The sequence below is a fragment of the Saccharomyces mikatae genome (genome assembly GCF_947241705.1).
Source record: "Saccharomyces mikatae IFO 1815 strain IFO1815 genome assembly, chromosome: 8".
In the NCBI taxonomy this organism is placed as follows: Eukaryota; Fungi; Ascomycota; class Saccharomycetes; order Saccharomycetales; family Saccharomycetaceae; genus Saccharomyces; species Saccharomyces mikatae.
Window position 1 is genome coordinate 518065 of NC_079263.1, and position 24459 is coordinate 542523.

General features: G+C 41.8%; 10 protein-coding genes across 10 annotated transcripts; 6 read left to right on the plus strand and 4 right to left on the minus strand.

Moving 5' to 3' along the window:
• Positions 1-1611: 1611 nt before the first annotated feature.
• SMKI08G2540 (uncharacterized protein) lies at positions 1612-3531 on the plus strand (the record flags this gene model as incomplete). Its single annotated transcript, XM_056223072.1, has 1 exon — positions 1612-3531. The coding sequence occupies one exon, from the start codon at positions 1612-1614 to the stop codon at positions 3529-3531; it is 1920 nt and encodes a 639-aa protein (XP_056082700.1).
• Positions 3532-5273: 1742 nt separating this feature from the next.
• On the plus strand, positions 5274-6905 carry SMKI08G2550 (allantoate permease family MFS transporter; the record flags this gene model as incomplete). Its single annotated transcript, XM_056223073.1, has 1 exon — positions 5274-6905. The coding sequence occupies one exon, from the start codon at positions 5274-5276 to the stop codon at positions 6903-6905; it is 1632 nt and encodes a 543-aa protein (XP_056082701.1).
• A 1166-nt stretch (positions 6906-8071) lies between these two features.
• SMKI08G2560 (glycoside hydrolase family 28 protein) lies at positions 8072-9157 on the plus strand (the record flags this gene model as incomplete). Its single annotated transcript, XM_056223074.1, has 1 exon — positions 8072-9157. The coding sequence occupies one exon, from the start codon at positions 8072-8074 to the stop codon at positions 9155-9157; it is 1086 nt and encodes a 361-aa protein (XP_056082702.1).
• Positions 9158-11580: 2423 nt separating this feature from the next.
• Positions 11581-12603, minus strand: SMKI08G2570 (NMT1/THI5 family protein; the record flags this gene model as incomplete). The annotated part of the gene is made up of 1 exon (XM_056223076.1): positions 11581-12603. The coding sequence occupies one exon, from the start codon at positions 12601-12603 to the stop codon at positions 11581-11583; it is 1023 nt and encodes a 340-aa protein (XP_056082703.1).
• Positions 12604-13271: 668 nt separating this feature from the next.
• SMKI08G2580 (pyridoxal 5'-phosphate synthase subunit PdxS) lies at positions 13272-14168 on the minus strand (the record flags this gene model as incomplete). Its single annotated transcript, XM_056223077.1, has 1 exon — positions 13272-14168. One exon carries the CDS (start codon positions 14166-14168, stop codon positions 13272-13274), a length of 897 nt encoding a protein of 298 aa, XP_056082704.1.
• Positions 14169-14573: 405 nt separating this feature from the next.
• On the plus strand, positions 14574-15239 carry SMKI08G2590 (uncharacterized protein; the record flags this gene model as incomplete). The annotated part of the gene is made up of 1 exon (XM_056223078.1): positions 14574-15239. The coding sequence occupies one exon, from the start codon at positions 14574-14576 to the stop codon at positions 15237-15239; it is 666 nt and encodes a 221-aa protein (XP_056082705.1).
• A 102-nt stretch (positions 15240-15341) lies between these two features.
• SMKI08G2600 (pepsin-like aspartic protease) lies at positions 15342-16979 on the minus strand (the record flags this gene model as incomplete). Its single annotated transcript, XM_056223079.1, has 1 exon — positions 15342-16979. The coding sequence occupies one exon, from the start codon at positions 16977-16979 to the stop codon at positions 15342-15344; it is 1638 nt and encodes a 545-aa protein (XP_056082706.1).
• Positions 16980-18621: 1642 nt separating this feature from the next.
• SMKI08G2610 (SRP1/TIP1 family protein) lies at positions 18622-18984 on the plus strand (the record flags this gene model as incomplete). Its single annotated transcript, XM_056223080.1, has 1 exon — positions 18622-18984. One exon carries the CDS (start codon positions 18622-18624, stop codon positions 18982-18984), a length of 363 nt encoding a protein of 120 aa, XP_056082707.1.
• Positions 18985-19815: 831 nt separating this feature from the next.
• Positions 19816-20520, minus strand: SMKI08G2620 (GNAT family N-acetyltransferase; the record flags this gene model as incomplete). The annotated part of the gene is made up of 1 exon (XM_056223081.1): positions 19816-20520. The coding sequence occupies one exon, from the start codon at positions 20518-20520 to the stop codon at positions 19816-19818; it is 705 nt and encodes a 234-aa protein (XP_056082708.1).
• An 890-nt stretch (positions 20521-21410) lies between these two features.
• Positions 21411-22982, plus strand: SMKI08G2630 (uncharacterized protein; the record flags this gene model as incomplete). The annotated part of the gene is made up of 1 exon (XM_056223082.1): positions 21411-22982. The coding sequence occupies one exon, from the start codon at positions 21411-21413 to the stop codon at positions 22980-22982; it is 1572 nt and encodes a 523-aa protein (XP_056082709.1).
• Between the last annotated feature and the right edge of the window lie 1477 nt (positions 22983-24459).

Genomic DNA, 24459 nt, shown 5'->3' on the forward strand with positions numbered 1-24459 from the left:
ATCTGGTATATGTGAAAAGAGCCTGCTTCAAGGAGTTACTTTTTCTACACGCTCATAACATTTGCTATTCTCGGTCCTGTCGCCTTGTTATAACGGTTGTGTTACGACGATACACGATCAAGAACAGCCTTCGCCTTTATATGCTTTATAAATTGATAAATCCATTCTCTCATTATGACAAAACCACTATCATCGAGAAGGTAGATATATATGTAGCTTACGGAGAGTTGTCCAGCCAGTATGTCGAACACACATCTCATAGCAATGTTGTCGGAATGTAACAATAAATCTCTACAACTTGCTACCTGAGACCAACTTTGCGCGTATAAAAATTACTAAGAAACTACGTGACATGAAAGAGTATTTGAAAGGCCGACATCGTTTCGAACATGTCGGATGGAAAGATGGCCATTATACCAAGATCAAACAGCCGGGCTGAGCAAATACTGGCACCAAGAGCGCAGCGTGACTATCTTCTGAGAACAGACCTTGGAAGAAGTTCGATATGTAAACTTTTCGAATCCAAGAGCTCAGAAAACCAGCAAACAGGAACAATGTATAATACATTGGGAAGTGACCAAACCAGTCTTCTTGAAGATCAGCATAAGGCAATAGGTGGGCAGAAAGAACTACTAAGCCCGTACAGCTGAATTGCTCACGAAAACAGCTTTGAAATAAATATGAAAGCCGGTTATCCGGTTTCTTTTGGCTTTTGTTTTACCAGCAGGACGTTGTGAAACAAGCTCGAGAATTTTATAATGAGATCCATGCGCTTTAACGTTTGTTTTTACGCAACATTTAAAAAAAAGATTCCCTCACGAGGCGTACTAACTATCGTCAGAGAGTAAGTTGCTGCCTTTGCTATTTCTGTTTCAGTAAACCCACGGAAGGCGTCTTCTTGTATAGGGACTTTGTCAGCCATCTTTCCACGGAAAATCAACGCCGTTCGCGTCGCAGAGAGCCAAGGTAGCCGCGCGCTTCAGGGACAGAAGAATTCGTGGCTTCGGATAGACTGTTATTTTTCTTGAGAGTGGCTAACCAATATATGCTTTCGAATGGTAAATAATTCTTTCTTCTGGATGAATGATCCATTTTGAGTAGAGGTTACTGATCATTGGATGGATAAGTACATGGGAAGGTAATAACTTATTGAAAGTGATTGTGTATATGCTCCCGAGAGCCCTTACACTCGGTCTTGCTTTTCGCGTACCTCTTCTGTCAAGATCTGGCCAGGCTGAACCACGTTCTGTTGCTGCTGTATTAGTGAGATGCTTGACTATAGCACCTCGTTCCTTATTTAACAAACGCGCGCGCACAAGCCTTGCAGGGCTGCAGATACTCTTCGCAGAAATGCGTGCACAAAAATTTTGATCTAGCTTACCATCGGTCTCTATAGTCTCGGTCTCTGTAGTCACAGGTTCGGAGTCCGTAAGCAATTGCAATAACGAATGTATAAAAGAAGGTAAGTACGCTTCAATACAATTGATTACTGTAGATTATTCAATTCATTTTATTATTGTTGTAGTAGTAATACATCAATAGCAAACTTTGATCTTTGCAACTTAGTTACATTTTTCATTTCTGGTAAAATCTCGCCTCATCTATAAAGAGATGTTCAATCGTTTTAATAAATTTCAAGCTGCTCTAGCTTTGGCACTATACTCTCAAAGCGCATTGGGTGAATCTTATGTCAATAGCACTTCATCCAGTGCAATTGCATCAACTTCCTCCGATGCCTTGAGTTCTATTACTTCCATCTCTTCAGCTAGCGCAAGTGCCACCGCATCGGACTCGCTTTCCTCCAGAGACGGTACTGTTTATTTGCCATCAACGACTATCAGCGGAGATCTTACAGTTACAGGTAAAGTAGTTGCAACCGAAGCCGTTGAAGTTGCTGCCGGTGGTAAATTGACTTTGCTTGACGGTGAAAAATACATGTTCTCATCCGACCTGAAAGTTCATGGTGATTTGATTGTTGAAAAGTCCAAGACAACATACGAAGGTACCACCTTCGACGTCTCCGGTGAGACTTTCGAAGTTTTCGGTAACTTTAATGTCGAAGAATCCGGTGCCACTTCTGCATCCGTCTACTCCTTTACTCCGAGCTCTTTTGAAAGCAGTGGTGACATTTCTTTGAGTCTATCAAAGACCAAGAAGGGTGAAGTTACCTTCTCCCCTTACTCTAACACCGGTGCCTTCTCTTTCTCTAACGCTATTCTCAACGGTGGTTCTGTATCTGGTTTGCAACGTAGAGCCGAAGATGAAGGGTCTGTTAACAACGGTGAAATAAACCTGGACAACGGAAGTACTTATGTCATCGTCGAACCAGTTTCCGGAAACGGTACCGTCAACATTGTCTCTGGCAACCTTTACCTACACTACCCGGACACCTTTACTGGCCAAACTGTTGTATTCAAAGGTGAAAGTATTCTTGCCGTCGACCCAACAGAAACCAATGCTACTCCTATTCCTGTTGTTGGATACACCGGCAAGAACCAAATTGTCATTACCGCTGACATTACTGCTCTTTCATACGACGGCACTACAGGTGTTTTAACTGCAACCCAGGGCAACAGACAATTCTCTTTCGCTATCGGTACTGGATTTTCTAGTTCTGGTTTCAGTGTCTCAGAAGGAACTTTTGCAGGCGCTTATGCTTATTATCTAAACTACAATGGTGTTGTCGCTACTAGTGCCGCATCTTCATCTACTTCCACTACCGCTGGTGCATCATCTACCAACTCTTCAGTAACTGTCTCAGCCACCATTTCTAGCTCCGTCATTTCATCATCTAGTAGCTCAATCTCTGGCTCAGCCATTTCACCATCTAGTAGCTTTGTTTCTGGTATATCTAACTCCACAACACTCGCTGGTCCAATCACTTCATCTACTGGTTCTGCCAGATCTACCGCTAGCCTCACCTCAGGCTCCGCCTCTGTTTACACTGAAACATTAACTTACTTAAATGCCACTAGCACAGTCGTTGTCTCCTGTTCAGAAACAACTGATGCTAGCGGTAATATCCACACTATTACCACAACTGTCCCATGTCCATCTACTACTGCCACCATCACATCTTGCGACGAAAACGGATGCCATGTTGTAGCACCAACCGCTACCGACGCAACCGCAACCGTTTCTTCCAAGTCGTACACCACCCTTACTGTTACTCACTGTGATAACAACGCCTGTAGCGTCAGGACCGTAACTTCAGAAGTCCCTGAACAAACTGCAACCACCACTGCCACAACCGTTTCTCCAAAATCATACACCACAGTCACTGTTACCCACTGTGACGACAACGGCTGTCACGTTAAGACCATCACCTCCGAAGCTCCTAAACAAACTTCGTTGACAACAGCCACTTCTGGAACTTTCAGCACAATTTCCAAATCTGCTGCTCCAACCTCTCAAACAATTGCTTCCAGAATATCCACTGGTATCATCGTACAATCCGAAGGTATTGCTGCTGGTTTGAGAACCAATGCCTTGAGCACTTTGGCCGGTATCTTCATTCTTGCTTTTTTTTAGCTGAGAGCATAATTGTTCTTCTTAAAATCTAAATAGAATTTTTTTAATTAAACGCTTAGTGTAGATATCCAGCAGTTTTAGCTTGAAGTTGAAGAATGCTTTCTTTTATTTGTTTTAGGAATTGTTTCAACTATAAAAATGCGTCAGAAAAAGTTTAACGAAGGCACCACATTACAGATGGGCATATTACTTTTATCCAGCTTTTTCGCGCGGTTTGTGAATTTAGAAAATCATAGCCGAAAGAAGAGTAGTTATGACAATACCTTATGTGCACCAGAAGATGTCCTGAAAGCACTGCACGCGTCAATAGCTTTTACCTAGTTGAGCCTTCATAAATCCTAACCATGTAATTTTTTTTTGTTTAAAGAGACGTGAAGAGTTTATTTCACTCCTATCTTCCGTCAAGTCAGTGTCAGCGTGGTAGCTTTATGTCTTGGACAATTATCTAGTGAATTGTCAGTATCTAATGAGACATTATATCCGATGGGGAATATGAAGTTTATATATCGTGACCTAGTTCTAGCAATCATATCGCACCTGGGAACCAGTCACTGTAGAATACTATCAACGTCAGTAAGTAATGAATAAAAATATAGAAGTACAGAACAGCGCAGAAACTGTTATCCGGTAATCTATCAACGACTTTACACTGATACCAGGTCAAATCTATATCGCAAATATCTACCGTAGTTCGAGAACGACAAGATTTGCATTTGTCATCTCCCATTCCAGCATAAGAAAGTTGAAACTCAAAAAATGAAGCTTGTTATGTGGAATAACTTCACTCTTTCACTACAGATACTACCGTCAAGATGCTATCACAAACAGAAAGTATTGGCTATCTACGATACCAATACTTGACCTTTTATTCACCTGCTACACATAATAATATCGATGATGAGGATGGTGAAAGATAACGAGTCCGAATATACAAATCGGAAAAAAAAAAAAACTTGTCCATTAATTGTAATCGTCTAAAGTTTCTTTTTTCGATAAGAGGGTCGCCTGTTTCTTAACATCTGTATCTCTTATTCTGCATCGTAAAATCAAAGATTAGGTAAACAGAAAGTTACCCATACTTTAATTTTGCAAGCCTTTCATGATATAGGCAAAATGAGAAAAATACGTAGAGGGGTCAAAAGCCAGTGTCTGATTACTTTACTGCTTGATTCGTGGTAAGTTGTAGACGTAATGAGTTCCGAGTGAAACAGAGGAGCTCAATTGACTCCATCCAAAGCAGAAAAAAACGCTTAATTCGGTATTGATAACATGACAATCTAAAACTGCTTCCACATACCTAAAAATCCCCACGGTAAATCTGCTAGTTTGTGTTTCTTTTTCTGCGCCTCATTCGCTGATAAGGCGCTACAGTGCGCTCCTGCCGCACGTTTTATTTCTTTTCGATAATAATGAGTTCTTCGCGTTAGTCTGAGAGAGTGTGCAATTTGGCAAACTAATAACAAGTAACCTTTAGATAATGTGGGTTATCGGGGAAGATTCTATAGCATCTTATCAAGAAGCACTTATTCAAGTAGATAGTAGTATATGCTAAAAGATATGACTAGCACTGCTTATCAGTTCTTGTTTTTGCGAATATGTTAACGTTTTGAATAGAGTAATATATGTATATAAGTAGGCCAAAGAAACATCAAACCAGGAAGTCTTGGAGGAATGTTCAATTTAGAAGCCTCGAAAGAGGACAACAAAACAAAAACAATTGAAATAGTAAAAACAAAATCAGGATGTCGGGGGATGCCAGCACTAACTCAAGTGCTTTTCTGGATGAGAAAAACTTGAACATAACTTTAGATGCTGAAATCAAAAACGAAGATATAACTGCAGAACCAGTTCTAAGTACGGTCATATCACCAAATGGTAAAGTTGTCTACATCGGTGACAAGGTCGATGAGGCCATGAAGTTGGCTGAGGAAGCCAAAGCAATTGAGGTGACCCCGGAAGAGGATAGAAAACTATGTTGGAAGATCGATTATTGTATGTTTCCCTTAATGTGTATATTGTATGCTGTTCAGTTCATGGACAAGATTTCCACCAGTTCGGCAGCAGTGATGGGCTTAAGAACCGATTTGAAAATGCACGGCGACCAGTACTCGTGGGTCACTTCTGCCTTCTATTTCGGTTATTTGTTCATGAATCTAGGTCCAATACAGTTTATTTTCCAAAGAACAAGTTATATGTCCAAAATGCTTGGTGGTTTTATTGTCATCTGGGGGCTGCTATTAGCTCTACACGCTGCTCCAACAGTCAAATACCCCACTTTCATCCTTCTAAGAGTGCTTCTCGGTTGTGCTGAAAGTGTTGTCACGCCCTGCTTCACCATTATCACGGCTCAATACTGGAAATCAGAAGAACAATTTACAAGAGTGTCAATTTGGTTCGGTATGAATGGTCTTGGCTCCGTCCTAATCAATGCAATCGCGTATGGTGTTTATATTCATCGGGACTCCTATGCTATTGAAGCATGGAAAACCTTATTTGTCGTTACCGGTGTAATTACTATTTTTGTTGGTATCTTGATATACCTATGGATCCCGGATGATCCATCAAAAGCAAGATTCTTATCTAAAAGAGAGAAATTAATGGTTGTTCAAAGAATTAGATCCAATCAACAAGGGTTCGGTAATCACGAAATTAAAAAGTACCAAATTATAGAGGCTTTGAAAGACGTTAGAACGTGGTTGTACTTCCTCTTTACTGTGAGTTCTAATATTCCTAATGGTGGTATTTCTAGTTTCATGAGTATTCTGCTGAAAGACGATTTTGGATATTCAACAAAGGATACTTTCTTGATGGGTCTACCTACTGGTGCTGTTGAATTGGTTGGTTGTCCACTATTTGGTATTCTGGCAGTTTACGCAACTAATAAGAAGATACCATTTTGGAAGTACAAGTTGGGCTGGGCCATTTTCGCAGCTGTCTTAGCATTGATTGCTAGTTGTATGCTAGGTTTTGCAGACAATTCAAAAAGTGCAAGACTGGCTGGTGCTTATCTATGGTATATCTCACCCGTCTCATTTATTTGTGTGCTTTCCAATATCAGTGCAAACTCCTCGGGATATAGTAAAAAATGGACTGTATCTTCAATAAATTTAGTAGCATACGCTGCAGCCAACTTGGCAGGTCCACAAACTTTTATTGCTAAGCAGGCACCTAAATATCATGGTGCTAAAGTTGCTATGGTTGTATGTTACGCTTTTATGATCGTCATCCTATCTGTGTTACTTTTTATCAATATGAGGGAGAATAAGAGACGTGATAAGATAGCTGCGGAAAGAGGTTCTCAACCAGAGGCAGAAAATCTTGAATTTTCTGATTTAACTGATTTCGAGAATCCAAACTTCAGATACACTCTATAAGATATAGCAAGGCTATATTGATATTATCATTATTTAGAACAGTAGATATTTAATAAAGAAATTTTTTATCATAGTGGAAACACTTAGAGAGGAGAAACCGATACGAACTGTTGAAAATATTCTCACACTTACTGGAAAACTTAGCCTAGCGACCGGAAAGAACCATATTTCTTGTAATATATTACCTTTTACAAGTTTTTGCGGCCCATTCATTAGTAGTAGCATAACAACTTTGTGAAAAAAAAGGAAGATGGTACAATGATGTGAAGATCACACTCAGTGAAGTTATATATTAGTTTCATTCAAGTTTGATGTGCACTGATTGTGATGTTATAGCGAGAGAGTACCATCTCGCCTACATGTGTAATAAGAATTAAAAATATCGCTGGGTTGTACTTTTTCATATGTTGGATGGAAGCACACCAATACTATGGGACTTGATTACTTTACTATGCCTGAGGTTATCTTGCGATATGCCAACTGTACTAGGCGCGCTACAGGGCTCACAGGGAGTTGGGTTCTTGTAAAGGTGAACGTGCCTTGTTATGTAACTCAATATCACACAAAGGCTTAGTAGCAATTGTCAAATAAGTTGAATGAACGGCGTTTTGACATCAGCAAATAACACCATTAAACTTACGAAATATTACCAAGAAGGATCAAGGGGTTACGTTACCGGATAGAATGTACGAAAAGGGAAAGTTTGGTCTACAGTGGTTCGTCCTCAATCAGTAACTTTTCCCTCAAGAGAACATAAAAGTGAGACAAAAGTTATAGTACTAGAATGAATATGCTTACATTCTGTTCCGTCAACAAAAGAGCCTGTGAATGTTGTACAGATTTCATTCAATCGTAACGATATCAGAAGCGTTCCATATATTCACCATCAACATTTGACGCAGATATGTAAAATTTAGGGTGTCCATCTGATATAGAGACTAGTAAGAGTTTCAACCCCGGAATGTACGACTTATGATTGAAATATATGAATCTCGTGTATTCGTTTAACAATCACGCCACTTTCGCGTATTAGAGACGTACTGAATGTAAAACAAACTCTTTTAACTTCGAGAATGTGGTCTCACAATCAAGTTCCATACAGGTATAAAAAAGCACTGAAATCTAAATCAGAGAAGACTGTCTACTCACTATGATGGGCAAACGCGATGGTTTTTATTAGTTCATTACTTCTGTCTACCTTGTGCACTTTTGTTGTCGCAAGTCCTCTGTCGAAAAGAGATTCCTGTACTCTATCAGGATCCTCTTTGTCCTCACTCTCAACTGTGAAAAAATGCAGTAGCATCATTATTAAAGATTTAAGTGTTCCAGCTGGACAGACTTTAGATCTAACTGGGTTAACTAGTGGTACTACTGTTACCTTCGAAGGTACAACTACTTTCCAGTACAAGGAATGGGCTGGTCCTTTAATTTCAATCTCGGGGTCGAAAATAAATGTTGTTGGTGCGTCAGGACATGTTATTGATGGTCAAGGAGCTAAGTGGTGGGATGGCTTGGGTGACAAAGGCAAAGTTAAGCCAAAGTTTGTAAAACTAGTATTGACGGGCAAATCCGAAGTCACTGGGTTAAATATTAAAAATGCCCCACACCAAGTCTTCAGCATCAATAAATGCTCTGATTTGACTATCAATGGTGTAACAATCGATATAAAAGACGGTGATTCCGCAGGTGGTCACAACACAGATGGATTTGATGTTGGTAGCTCTACCAATGTTGTGATTCAGGGATGTACAGTTTATAATCAGGATGATTGTATTGCTGTGAATTCAGGTACAACTATCAAATTCTTGAACAACTATTGCTATAATGGCCACGGTATTTCTGTAGGTTCTGTTGGTGGCCGTTCTGATAATACCGTGAATGGTTTTTGGGCTGAAAACAATCACGTTCTGAACTCTGCCAATGGGTTGAGAATTAAGACGGTAAAAGGTGCGACTGGATCAGTTTCTAACGTTAACTTCATTAGCAATAAGATTAGCGGCATAAAGAGTTACGGTATAGTTATTGAAGGTGATTACCTGAATGGCAAAACCACTGGCACTGCTACAGGAGGCGTTCCTATTAAGAATTTAGTGATGAAGGATATCACTGGGAGTGTGAACTCCGCAGCTAAGAGAGTTAAAATTTTAGTGAAAAATGCTTCCAACTGGAAATGGTCCGGGGTATCAATTTCCGGTGGTTCTTCATATTCTGGATGTTCTGGAATCCCAACTGGTTCTGGTGCAACATGCTAAACCTCTTCATGAGTATTGTTATGAGTATATACATATGTTATCTTTTTATTTTTCACTATTCAACACATGATAGAACAAAAGTACAAGCAGACATTGTCATTTATTTGTTACCCATATTAGATTTTGTTGTAAAAGTAAGTCTAAGTCATTGCTGAATGATTTTTATGACGAAAAACTACTTGAAACCAAAGAAGAAGAGAAGTGGACGTAACAGCTTATTAACATGCTGTGGTATTCCACATATTATAACTGTCAGCAACTGCGTTCATTTCAAACATGAAAAACTGTTAGACCCTACCGATTATCCGATTATCAAACAAGAATGTATATGATTTCTAAGGTCCCTTTTGTATTTAGCGACCAGATGATCATCTTTACTTATATACCTGGCAAAGGGTGAGAAGGGGTTTGGAGAAGATGTAACCATGCGGTATAGCAAGTGAAGAGTCTGTGCCGCTGTAAAAATTACAGAACCTTGTAGTGGCATTCGACTAATCAGTATGCTTTACCTTCGCCAATGGATAATAAACACATAAGACCCATTAAATCAATGGTAAAAATAGCTGCAATCGGCAAGGCTGACTTTCTCCGGGAATGAAAGCTGATAGTAGGCAGGAATTGCATCCCTTCTCTTGAACATTCTATTATACTTGACGCTCATCAATTGATTTTATTTTTTAGTTTTATCCATATATACATACTTCATAGACGATCCCCACAATGAAGATTTCAGCCTCAAGAGTGAAAACATCTCGCACACTTCTGAACTGTATTTTTTTAGAGTGATTTCACCATTGCCATTGATATTTTCAAGCTTACTCTATTGCATATACTGCAAGCATAAAAAAAATTATGACTTTCACAAGAAAACGAGAAGATTTTAAAGAACTTATACCTGCGTTGGTTTCTGTATCCTGTCCTTCGTATAAACCACATGCATAATAATCCCTTGGCCAAGGATTGGTTTCATTAAGAAAGCCCATACTACCACATTTAACTACCATACCTTCGGGCGCATAGGTAACAATATTTTCATACAATATTGAATAAAACTCATTTTTATCTTTAACTGTCAGCTTTCCTTCGTTAATACCACATTCATAAATAGTTAGTGGTGGGTAAGTTTGATTCATATAACCCTTCTTTCCGCACTTAAACAATTGAGGATTCTCGCCAGTTATATTCATTTCTTTTCTATTGTATATCTTTCTTAATTGCTCATTACCATTACTTTTACACTTCTGATTGAACTGCTGCTGGAAGGGCCTGCTTATAAACGCGAATTATTTCTCTACTGGTCGCAAAATAGTCATCACATCTAACTCAAAAAGAGAAGGATGTAAGACGCCTTCTCATTCCGTAAGAAAATACGCAGGAAGCAAAAGGGTTTTTTTTTAGGCAAATTTCTCGAGAATAGAAGAAGAAGCCTTGTTAATATGATGGGCCCTGAAAAACTTTAAAGATTGTATGTAAGAAGAATCTTGAGCAGTAAAAATGCCCGCAATAATGAAGATATCGTAGAAATTAAGGGTGGGGATTATGAAAGCCCTCCGTGCCAGAAGCCTTTCGGCGTAGTTCTATTCAAGGACACCTGCAGCACTAAAAACAAGGCTATATAATAAATTAATAATTTGTTAGTTAGAGAGGATGATTATCATCTGGGGAGCCTGGTGCAGTGCTAGCGGTGCTTTCTTCTTGCAATAACACAGGGCACAAGCTCTCATAGGCTAGAAATTCTTACATGAGTGGAAGTGACAGAATCCGTGGTTCCTGCAGGTTAAGGAAGGATGCGTATCGGCAGTCTCATAATGTGAGAATTGGGTGAATTTTGAGATGATTGTTGGGGTTCCATGGTTGATAAAGGCAATATTATTAGGTGTATAGAATATACTAGAAGTTCTCCTCCAGGATATAGGAATCCAATAAATCAAACTCGTAATTCTACATACTTCTGTATATGCTTTTATTGTCATTGTATATGTTGTCAGTCATTATCCTATTACATTATCAATCCTTGCATTTCAGCTTCCACTTATTTCGATGACAGCTTCTCATAACTTATGTCTTCTTCTAACACCGTATATGATAATGTGCTAGTAGTATGGCCACTAGTTGATAGGCGATAGTTGGTTTTCATTCCAACATAATGACAGACATTAAGTAAGAAACAAACCTTAGAATGTGCATGAAAAGCTGTCCTACACAGAGGAAGTTCCTATGAACATCGCACCTGGACATTTAATTACAACCGCAACATTTCCGACAACAGAAAGTGTAAAACAAATAAAGGCAGGTTGGGAGCTCATAAACATATCTTAGTACACACACATATATACATACATATATACTGGGTAGGAAGCAAAAGCTAATGTGGAATCATGAACGAGAAAAGAAACAGCTGCTCAACAGTTGGCGCGGTACGTTTAAGCTGGAAGAGCCAATCTCTTGAAGGTACCTTCTTGTCTACATTTTTCTTGGTGAATGGCCATCAATCTTTGAGCTTCTAATGGATCAGAAACTTCTTCTGGTTCTGGCCAAGATAAGTATTCGTTAGTGTAGTTGGCGACGTAGTCTGGTGGCAAAATGGCCAATCTCTTACCGTAACCGGTAACCTTCTTCCAGTCACGATGGACATTGAACAAAGATGAAGAGAAGTAAGCGTAACATCTTTGGTATTGTTTGTAAGACAGGTCGTTGTTCAATTGAGGCTTGAAGTCGACGTATTCCTTCCAAGCGGCAACTGGGTCGGATAGAACGTAGTCAGTGGCCTTCTTGATGGCGTTCAAGAACTTTCTGACCTTTTCTGGGTTCTTCTTCAAAAATTCGTCGTTACAGATGTAAAGGACGGTACAGAAACAACAGCAACCCAAACAAGCCAACTTGTCAATTCTTAACATCTTAGCATCGGAAGCTGGTCTGCCTTGCTTGGCCAAGTATTCTTCCAATTCGACTTGTTGCATACATTCGATACCAATACCAGCATCGATCTTACCTTCGATGATGTACTTGGCGACGTTCATACCACATCTGACGGCGGTGTAGTCTTCTGGCTTCATACCGTAGTGTTTGGTCAATTCATCGATTTGAATCTTACCGAATTCACCGACGTAACCAATTCTCTTACCCTTTAGAGATTGGAAGTCCTCAGTGATACCGCTGCCCTTCAAGTACAAAACACCAGTGAAAGGTTCGTCCAACAAGGAAGCGACAGAGGTGACTGGGAAGCCACGGGCCTTAGCAGCCAAGGTGTGGATCATGGCCTTCAAACCCATGTCAACCTTACCAGAACCAATCAATTCAGTGACATCGGAAGGGTTGGTTGGCTCTAGGATGGCAAGGTCTAGACCTTGTTCCTTGAAGTAACCCTTGGTTTGAGCCAAGAAGATTGGAATGTGGTATGGAGTTGGTTGCCAGTTCAACAAAAATGTAATCTTATCGGTAGACATATCTGGGAAATGTGTTTACTGTTGATGTGTGGTTATCTTTACAATTGAGAAGAGAGAAGAGAAAGAGAACAAAAACAAGAACACTCTACACAAGAGCTATAATACGAGGTTTATATATGATTCAATGCCAGTGGCTCTGGCAGCTACTAATATATGATGACGTCTTGGTTTTCTCTACCAAAAAGACACGCTGCTTCTTTTGAGTTAATAATAATAGCATTTGGAGACCACTAGCTGAATACTCAACATTCCTCAATAGCACGCAACGTAACATATCGTGGTTGAGAACCGATAAATGCATCAATTCCATGCTGCTTCCTAATGATTTGCTGCATATATGATTAATGCATTGATGCGATTCCCCTAAAAAAATGAGACACCGGATCGCCTAATCGCATACTTACATGATCCGCAAAGAGAATACACCTGCCTATATAAGCAGCCGTGCCTTTGAACTCGAGACCGCAAGCAGTATGTAGAGAGCATTGGAATGCCAGAACCGTAGAGCAAAAGAACCATGGAGGTTTCGGTCTTGGTTTTGTACGGTAGGATCTCTGTTGAATATTGTATTAAGTTATGATATTGTACAGAATTATGTAATATCTACGATAAGTAAGTGGCTCCCTTTGGGGGAAAAAAGGGAAATGCTATACCAGCGTTGGTCGTGTCTACCACCCGATTTCAGACAATCTTGCGCCGTTTTTGCCACCAGCCTCATTGATTGATTGGATGGAGATACCACCCATCAGATCACCCAAGTCGCTGGACACTTGTAGTAGTTTTTCTGGGTTGTCGTAGTGTGTTGTCGCTTCAACAATGGCGCCAGCTAGCTTTTGAGGGTCTGAGGACTTGAATATACCAGAACCAACAAATACACCCTCACAGCCCAATTGCATCAGTAAAGCTGCGTCAGCTGGAGTGGCCACGCCACCGGCAGCAAAGTTGACCACGGGCAGTTTGCCCTTTTCTAGTGTAGACTTCAATAGTTCGACCGGTACCCTTAATTCAGCGGCCTTTGCTGCGAAGTCTGCTTCGTTTTTCAAAGTCTCTTTGTACTGTTGGATCTCTGCTTTGATCTTGGTGATGTGCTTGACAGCCTCGGAAACGTCACCAGTACCAGCTTCTCCCTTGGTACGGATCATTGCGGCACCCTCGTTTATTCTTCTCAATGCTTCACCGAGATCCTTGGCACCGCAAACAAATGGGACCTTGTAGTTATTCTTTTCAATGTGGTGTGTCCAATCGGCTGGAGTCAAGACTTCACTTTCGTCAATGTAATCTACTTGTAGTGCCTCCAAGATCTGTGCTTCCACAAAGTGGCCGATACGGACCTTAGCCATCACTGGAATCGAAACAGCAGCCATGATTTCCTTGATCATGTGTGGGTCTGACATACGGCACACTTGCCCAGATTTACGCATATCGGCTGGGATACGTTCCAAGGCCATAACAGCACAAGCACCTGCTCTTTCAGCAATGATGGCCTGTTCAGGTGTGACCACGTCCATGATTACACCACCCTTTAACATTTGGGCTAAACCAGCTTTCACCTTGAATTCTGACATTTTTTCTTGTTTTCTTTCTTCTTGTTCTATTTGATATCTGCAGTTGCTATGGCTCTGTTGCAGAAATGAGGTAACCGTGAAAAACCTATCAAGTAATTGAAAAGCAGAGCAGTCTTATATGACTACAAACGTTGTCCACAAGGGCATGCAAAATGGTTTCGTTTTCCTGTTTTATATGCTCATTTTTCGATTCACATGATATACTATTATTGCGATCGTTATTATGTCATTAAACGGCGCGTCGCCGTGCGCGATTGGAAACTGTAAGAATAGTTGAAAAATAGCACTCTGACTCTGAATAATCATCCATTGATAAAAGCCCACTTTATTGGTGAGCGGAATGCACTCTCGTCATCTAGAATTCAGTGGTGTCAAACAACGAAGTAAGCAAAATAACTCTCAAGCATGTCCATCGTAATTGGAGTACTGGCACTACAAGGTGCGTTTATAGAACACATACGACACGTGGAAAAATGTATAGACGAAAACAAAGATCAATATAACGCAGAATTATCGGTGATTGCGGTGAGAGATAACAACCAGCTATCAAAATGTGACGCATTGATCATACCTGGTGGAGAGTCTACCGCAATGTCTCTTATCGCTCAAAGAACAGGGTTCTACAACGATCTTCACACGTTTGTGCACAACCCAAACAAGGTGATCTGGGGCACGTGCGCAGGACTGATATATCTTTCTCAACAGTTATCCAATGAAGCTGACTTGGTCCAGACGTTGAACCTGCTGAAAGTTAGAGTGAAAAGAAATGCCTTTGGAAGACAAGCCCAGTCTTCCTCTCGGATCTGTGACTTTTCAGGCTTTATTCCAAACTGTCACGACTTCCCTGCAACGTTTATACGGGCGCCTGTGATAGAAGAAGTGCTGGATCCAGAGAACGTCCAGGTCCTATACAAACTGGACGGAAAAGATAACAGTGACCAAGAGCTCATTGTTGCGGCAAAGCAAAATGACAATGTTCTTGCCACATCATTTCATCCGGAACTAGCAGAGACCGATACGCGATTTCACGATTGGTTCATTAGAGAGTTTGTATTGAGAAAGCTGCAATAAACACAAGTGAGTGTCAAAGCTGCCATTTCAAAGAGGAAGATGCACAGGTCACAGTGCAGGGCCTGATATAGCAAAAGTACCTTTTCCCTCCACCAGAGCTTTTTACAAGAGGAAATAAGATAAGAAAGAAGCCAAAGAAAAAGGAAAAGATGATTGGTAGAGCCTATCGCCGGCGTTATGCTTTTCTGTAGTTGTTTCAGCTGAGCGGCTGCTGCTGCTGCTGCTGCTGCTGCTACTGTCACTACCACCGCTACTGTCACTACTACTAACAACCGCAGTGGCAACTAACGATTGATACTCTGAATACCCTGAATAGGAGGTCCAACTGACGTTGTAGAAATCTCCTGTTCCGATGGGGCTGCCTGGTGTATACACCCACGTACTAGAGTATCCGGGAGCTCGGATGGCACCCGGAACTCTGTCAGAGATAACCTCAATCTCTTCTTTTTTATCGTCAAAACTAGCCTGCGCAATAGAAACCTCGTGACTTTCCAAGTCAAAGACAACATATGCGTCAACAAGAAATGCGTCTCCTAACACGAATCCTGAGTCAGCGGCTTCAATGTTCAGAAGACAGTGGTCCTTCGTCCGTGTCACAAAATTGGATATGTTTGCCGATATATTGAATCCTCCAAAATCAATAGACAGTAGAGTATCCTTTACTTTTGAACAATCAAAGGTGTAGCCTTGATCGCCAGAACTGTACTTTCCGTCAAAACTTTTACCGATTGCATGTGCAACTTCAGTAGGCAGACTAGAATAGGTGGTACCAGAATCAAACAACACCGGGAATCGGACCTTCGACACAGTTTTGTTTCCAGAGTCGCCATTCAAAACCGCGACGCTCTGCGCTGTAACAAACATTCCTGGACTCACTGAATCGAGGGTATCGTAAGCCTGCAGCATAGGCAGGGTGTAAAGCTGCCCCGAGTATTTGCTTTTGTCGACTGCTCCGAACAGGATGCTTCCGAAATGTGCTTTAGGTTCATTCAGAAACAAGGAATATGCTATCTTCTCAATCTTTCCGTGGCTTTTCAGTGCCATTGGAAAGTTTTCATATTCAAAGGGGGTCGTGTTATAGGCTCCTCCAAGCGAATGTGTATTTTCTCCAGCAGGAAGTGATATGCCCAGAATACCACCTTGGTTTTCTGTGTTGTTGGCCACTCCAAACGAAAAACTTTCTAGCGTAATATTACCTAAAGAAACAACGTCTGTTCCATACGTGCCTCTGTAATACGTACCATCGCCGTAAGTCTCATCGAACTGAGTGTCATTGTACTTGAAAGTAGAGGAGTTTCCGACACTGAATGTGCCCCAGTAGGCACAAAGAGTACTGTAACTCTCCGACGATATAGTGGAAGAAGGAAGCTCGGTGGCAGTTGCTGTGAGCTCGTAATTGTCGGTCGAAGCGTAGCCTGACCCGTAAGACATCAATACGCAATATGGACTATCAGCATCATTTACATACATATCAGAAGAGCCAGTGTCTAACTGAAGGTACGCGGTTTGGGGAGGGGTTCCGATTTCCACCTTGACGACGTACATTCCTACGGCATTAATCAAAGTCGAATTCAGGACGTCATCTCTTTTGAAAACGTTAGATACATCTTGCGAGCCCATTCCTGGGACATTTGCTAGCTTTTGAACGGGAAACCTGACGTAAGAGTCTGAGGAAGAACCCAAAACAGCCTGAGAATAGGCCAAAGATAACGCTAACGATAGAAGAGGGAACAGCTGCATACTGGTAATATTGCGTCGCCCTTCGAATACTTTTGGATGTGCGGATACAAGTTTAGAAACTTTTCAACCACGGAAAGAAGAAGTGAGCGAATAATACGCTCGAGCACTGTCAGACATGGCAACATTTAGGACCCTTATATAGTCTTAACTTTGAAAGCAGATCCAAAAGCTTAAGTCCTCAAAGGGCGGTGGTTGCATGGGGCTAGCGCAACTAATTTAGACAAAGTTTGGCTTCCTTGGCAGTTGCACAAGACATTTTGCAGCAGTGAGCGACAGGGTCGTCGACTTGGATCCTTAACCCCCTAGATAGGGTATTATTGCCTTTCATTTTTTCTTTGTAGCGGAAACTTTCGGAGTTTTTTCGAGGATAACTTGTAAGGAAGGAGGACAGCTTGCAGCGAATAACTGATGGATAGGCTTTCGCTTTCGCTTGAGTTTTGCGTTTGGTCTAAGCTGCCTAATCTATACTGTAAGATGAATGCATTGAGCCAACAAAGTGCGAGAAAAAAGTTGCTTTTTGGCATGCAATCTTTATCATCTCGAGGTTTTTCACAAGGCAGACGGTTATAGCTTCCCCACCAAATATGACCACCTAACCGCCTCGAAAAAAACCTTGGCGACTCCGCTGGCCCTCCTAGCAACCTTCACCGGATTCGGGTTCTGTTTCAGAAGGAAGTAGGCTCAAAGTTGACGAATGCAGCATCTAAATGAGCAACAGTAACTTGCAATGCTTTGACTCTTTGGAGGCTGCTGCTCTACCGTTGAAATAGCAACTTGTCTCGTTCAATCCGCTCATTTATTCAGCAGGTGATTTGATAGTGTAGTAGTTTTCTTGGATGGAACAGAGTTAGGTACTCAAGGGTTAGCAAGATTGATGTTGGCTTGAACATACACGTTTCCATTTATGGGTCAAGTGCCTATATATGGCGCACTATTCAGATCAGATGCAAGATCGTGTTACTGTTTCGTGTGGCCAAATGGCGAGTACTTCTGCCCAATCGTTCTCTTTTCATGCGCGTGGCCTCTTGAGCAGGTATATGTTTGTGATAGGAAGACGTATAGACTTGTTGAGTTATGATTAGAGTATGAAGGATTCCAGCATTGGCATACTGAAGTACATGCCAATACGCCGAGCCGTAGACCCTAGAAATATACGAGATCAACAGATGATTCCTATTTCATTTTAGCTGGGGAAAAGGAACAGTATGGGACCTATTTTCCGTGGAATCGTTTAGTGCAAACATACGGAGCCTGGCTTAGACAATAAGCTTCTGAACGAGGGTCCAACCAAGTTCAGATATTCTCTAACCTGGGCACCCCTATAGCGTCGATCTCGGATTGCGCGCATACGAATACACACACAGGCACCGTAAATAGACATTGATATACGAGTTTATGAAGAATGCGTGAGTCGTTCAAGAAGAAATGCATTTCTATAGTTACGGCGGATAAGGTGCTCTAGATGAGATATGTAGGATCTTGGGGTGAGAAAAGAGTGTCAGTCAGTGGTTCGTTTGGGCAGCACCAGCTGGTGAAGGAATTTGTATAAATAGGGCTGCTATGGTCACCTATCTGTGAATATTCCGTCCTTACCTTACTCATATGTAAGTCCATATCACCACTAAGAAACAAAACAAACACAATGGTCAAATTAACTTCAATTGCCGCTGGTGTCGCTGCCATTGCTGCCGGTGCCTCCGCCACCACCACTCTAGCTCAATCCGACGAAAGAGTCAACCTGGTTGAGTTGGGTGTCTACGTCTCCGATATCAGAGCTCATTTGGCCCAATATTACTTGTTCCAAGCCGCCCACCCAACTGAAACATACCCAGTCGAAGTTGCTGAAGCTGTCTTCAACTACGGTGATTTCACCACCATGTTGACCGGTATTGCCCCAGACCAAGTGACCAGAATGATCACTGGTGTGCCATGGTACTCCACCAGATTAAAGCCAGCTATCTCCAAGGCTCTATCTAAGGATGGTATCTACACTGTCGCCAAATAGAGACAGACGCCTTTACGAACGAAATTCTATAGACATTGAGTAACGAAAAAACAAAAAAAGCTTTTTTTTTCTGCCATGAAAACAGTTTATTATATGTAAATGTATATTAATATTATAAACCTGCCTGACAAATGCTGTGCATATACCATTAGCCGGAGTACAATGAGCCTCGAGACGACATTCTTTTCTGCTGCAGTGTAATATTCTGTTGTGCGCTCCACTTCTAAGCAGAGTGAGACTGTGCATATATATATACGTATAGAAGGACTGGCATCCAAATCGAAGAATATTGAAGCTGGTAATGAATGTATATTTCCACATGAAAGGGCTTGTTCTTTTTTCAAAGTCTCGGCGCGGAGTCATTCGCAGTTTATGTGTCACTCACAATTAAGGTTGGTAGGTAGATCAGGGTCTGTGCGAGTCAGTCATAGCAATGCAACATTCATATCTGGTTCTTTGAGAATGATCGCGGTGCCCCGTCAGATATCGTATGTATCCACTAGGTAGAAGATGGAAGAAGAGGGAAGAAGAGGTACGAATAGCACTCTGAATGACAGGTAATGCAGGCGCTACGTTCCATGATGTGTATTAAAATGTTGGGAGCCAAAAACAATGTCAGTATCAACTTTGGAGTTGGTGTGGCATGTTCGAAGGAGGGTTTTTGTCCTCTACTGTCATTCCGGTTTAAACGAGAGCATGATTGCAACTTGGTTCCTCGTTGTGGAAGAGGAAGTCGCGGATACACATGCCTGTGAAATACATTGTAATCTATAAATTTGATAACCGAATAGTGCTATCTATATATCCCTTGCATATAATCGATCAGTCTTTTTACAAGCCTTCTCTTATTGTAGCCAATCCTCTCTTCTGTCTACCATCCTCAAAGTTTTCCCCGTCTAACCATTGCTCGAATGCTTTACGGATGTTCATCCATTCTTTGTCGATTATTGAGAACCACTGGGTGTCTCGAGTCCGACCCTTGTACACGACCACTTGCCGAAAGGTTCCCTCGTGCTTGAACCCCAGGCGCATCGCCGCCCTCCTGGATGGCCCATTTAGACTATCGCACTTCCACTCGTATCTCCTGTACTGTAAAACGTCAAACACATATTTCATCAAAAGGAATTGGGCCTCAGTAGCGATTACTGTCTTCTGTAACTCCGGTGAAAAAACTACATATCCAACTTCAAGCGAACCATTGGCTTCATCGATCCTTATGAGGCAAAGTGTACCAACGGCACAGCCAGTCCTTTCATGAATAATTGCGTAAGGCACGGTGTCTTCAGTTTCATTAAGTTCATCGATGAACTGTAGGTATTCGTCGACGTTGTTGAACGGACCGACAGGCAAATATGTCCACAAGCGTTGACCCGCTTTAGCATACGCACTAAAGAGCTGCAATCCGTGCTTTTCCTTGTCAAGCGGTTCCAGTCTACAGTGGTTGCCTTTCAAGACGACTTCTTGTGGGAAGACCCTGGTTGTCCAGCCATCGACGTCTGCACCGACTTCTTGCCCAAACTCATTTATATTCGCCATACTTTTTCTTATTGAAGGGCTCTACATCCACTTTCGAGACCGAGAAGCTGTTGGATACGCTGACCCAGGAATATGGCTCGAGCAATGCTTCAGTAATGCATTAATCACGAAAAGCGTGTTACACTAGCGCCAAATCTACGGATACACAAGAGGCACTAACCCTCGCGAACAGATGCAATTAAGTCTATTTAACGAAGGCCGTAGCAACGTTACAACAGGGTGTAATAATAGCTTGATCGAGATAATGTAATATTTGCTGTTACAATAGTTCCAAGCTCAGCGAACGTGAGAGAAGCCAAAGAGAATTAAACCTAACTCACATGCACATCACAGCCTGAAATGTATGTATCTCGGCCGCTCATACCAAGACCGCGTCCGATCGAGAGAGCAAAGAGTCATGTCCTACTGCAAGCGATGGATCGGACACCTTCTGTGACACTATTATGACCATAGCTGGTCTATAGGTGCAGTCACGAATCCGGCCTATTTCTTCAATAACTGTCTGTCTACTAGTGATTAATCTCCGTTTCCTTATTGAAATTTGGGTTTGTTTTCAGCGATGGATTGTGAGTCGCGCGGGCGGGCCGGGCCGTTTTCTTTTCCTGAAAAATAACGAGAAAGAGCAAGAGAAAAAAAGTATAAATAGTGCACTGTTTTCCCATTTGACGTTTAGTGAAAAACTTTTTCTGAAAACTTTCTGCTGAGCATTTAGGCGGAGAATCTTGGTGGACTTTCTCAGTTTTATGGGCCTGTGTATTTTAGCTGGCGTACTGGGAACTTTTTTCTTCTCTTATTATTTATGTACGTAAACTCTAAAAGACTCTTTTACTGTCATCAACGCATTAAGTATCATTGCTGCAATTGATAACTCTGAAAACACGTAAAAAACAATGGCTGCTATTAGAGAGTACACGACTGCTTCGGAAGTTGCCAAGAGGATGCCTCGACTGGATGGTTTGTCAGTCCAGGAACTGATGGACTCCAAGACCAGAGGTGGGTTGACTTATAACGATTTTTTGGTCTTGCCAGGCTTGGTCGACTTCCCGTCCTCTGAGGTTAGCCTGGAGACTAAGTTGACCAGGAATATCAATTTGAAGACCCCTTTCGTTTCCTCTCCAATGGACACTGTTACCGAATCAGAGATGGCCATCTTCATGGCTCTGTCGGGTGGTATTGGTTTCATTCACCATAACTGCGCTCCCGAGGAGCAAGCTGCCATGGTCAGAAGAGTCAAGAACTATGAAAATGGGTTTATTGACAACCCTGTAGTGATTTCTCCAACGACCACGGTTGGTGAAGCTAAGAGCATGAAGGAGAAGTATGGGTTTGCAGGCTTCCCTGTGACGGAAGATGGCAAGAGAAATGCGAAGTTGGTGGGTGTCATCACTTCTCGTGATATACAATTCGTTGAGGACGACTCTTTACTCGTTCAGGATGTCATGACCAAGAACCCTGTTACCGGTTTACAGGGTATTACCTTGTCTGAGGGTAATGAAGTTTTAAAGAAAACCAAAAAGGGTAAGCTGTTGATTGTTGACGACAGGGGTCATTTGGTGTCCATGCTTTCCAGGACTGACTTGAAGAAGAACGAAAACTTCCCGTTAGCTTCCAAGTCTGGCAGCAGCAAGCAATTGCTATGCGGTGCTTCTGTAGGCACTATGGACTCTGATAGGGAGAGACTAGGCCTGTTGGTGGAAGCTGGCTTGGACGTGGTTATCTTAGATTCATCGCAAGGCAACTCGATTTTCCAGTTGAACATGCTCGAATGGGTGAAAGAGAGTTTCCCAGGGTTGGAAGTCATCGCTGGTAACGTTGTCACCAGGGAACAAGCTGCCAATTTGGTTGCTGCCGGTGCGGATGGTCTGAGAATCGGTATGGGAACTGGCTCTATTTGTATCACTCAAGAAGTTATGGCTTGTGGTAGGCCACAAGGTACAGCCGTCTACAACGTGTGTGAATTTGCCAACCAGTTCGGTGTTCCATGTATGGCTGACGGTGGTGTTCAAAACATCGGCCATATCATGAAGGCCTTGGCGCTTGGGTCGTCTACTGTTATGATGGGTGGTATGTTGGCGGGTGCTACCGAATCGCCCGGTGATTATTTCTATCAAGATGGTGAACGATTAAAGGTGTATCGTGGGATGGGTTCCATTGATGCGATGCAAAAGACCGGTAGCAAGGGCAATGCCTCGACCTCTCGTTACTTTTCTGAAAGCGACAGCGTTTTGGTTGCGCAAGGTGTGGCGGGTGCAGTGGTTGACAAAGGATCCATTAAGAAGTTTATTCCGTATTTGTACAACGGGCTGCAACATTCGTGTCAGGACATTGGTTGCAAGACGCTAACTCTATTGAAGGAGAATGTGCAAAGAGGCAAAGTCAGATTTGAATTCAGAACGGCATCTGCTCAAGTGGAAGGTGGTGTGAATAACTTATACTCTTATGAAAAACGTCTACATAACTAAATGGTGGCTTTGAATATTGAAGTGGTAGTAGTACGTGTATTTGTTAACATAAGATTATTGGACACATTATTATTTATTATTATAAATTAGTCGTACTTCTTAGGTGAGAACAATATAGCAGAAGAATTATATGTGCATATGAATCGATGTAAATCATGAGAAAATATTTATGTTTGGGTGATTTAATGGGTGATTTTTTGAGATTGTGATAAATATATGTATATAATGAGTAGACAGAATTTGGCAAAATACGTTATATTAGATGCAAGTAAGTGCATATATATGATATTTGGGTCCGTAGAATACATAATAAACACAAAAATGGAAATAAAAGTGGGTTTTATGGGTAAATGGCACAGGGTGTGAAGTGCTGAGGTAAGTGCCGTGTATGGTGATGTATGGTGATGTATAGTGGTAACCATGGCAACTGAGTGAAAGGTGAAGATGAGGATGAGGAGCAGTGTGGCAGTGTGACAGTAGGGGAGTTGGGTAAGATGAGTAGGATGGGAGTAGTTTATTCTTAGCATCCGTAGGCGTATGGAGAGCTGTTATGGAGAAGAAGAGGGCATGGTAGGTGTTGATATTGTGGTGAGGTAGCTAGGTGTGGTTAGAGGTGGGATGGGGAGTAGTGGTAGGGTATGATGTTAGGTATGATTGTTTACATTTGGATGTTTACATATGATTGTTTACATTTGGATGTTTACATATGATTGTTTACATATGATTGTTTACATTTGGATGTTTACATATTATGTTAGGTATGTTGTAGAGGTAGATGGTAGATGGTAGGATAAGTGGAAGTGGTGGTTGGTGGTAGATATGGAGTAGTGATGAGATGTGAAGGATGGCAGATGGAGAGTGTAGGCAGTGGAGGAGCAGGTAGGGTAAGCTAAGGCAGTGGGGTTGGAGTTGGAGAGGTAGGGTTAGACAGCGAGGTAGGGCTGATAGTAGGGTTAGAGATAGGGTAAGTAAGTGTGTACTTCTCATGATAGTGATGGTGATGGTGATGGTGATGGTGATGGTGATGGTGGTAGTGATGGTGGTAGTGATAGTGATGATGGTGATAGGATTAGTGATGGTGATGATGGTGATAGGATTAGTGATGGTGATGGTGGTAGTGATGGTGATGGTGATAGTGATGGTAATAGTGATGGTGGTAGTAATGGTAGTGATGGTGATGGTGATGGTGATGGTGGTAGTGATGGTGATGGTGATAGTGATGATGGTGATGGTGATGATGGTGATGGTCATGATGATGATGGTGATGATAGTGATGGTGACAGTGATGGTGATGGTGATGATGGTGATGGTGATGGTGATGGTGATGGTGATGGTGATAGTGATGGTGATGGTGATGGTGGTAGTGATGGTGATGGTGATGATGGTGATGGTGATGATGGTGATGGTGATGATGGTGATGATAGTGATGGTATTGATAGTGATGGTGATGGTGATGGTGATAGTGATGGTGATGGTG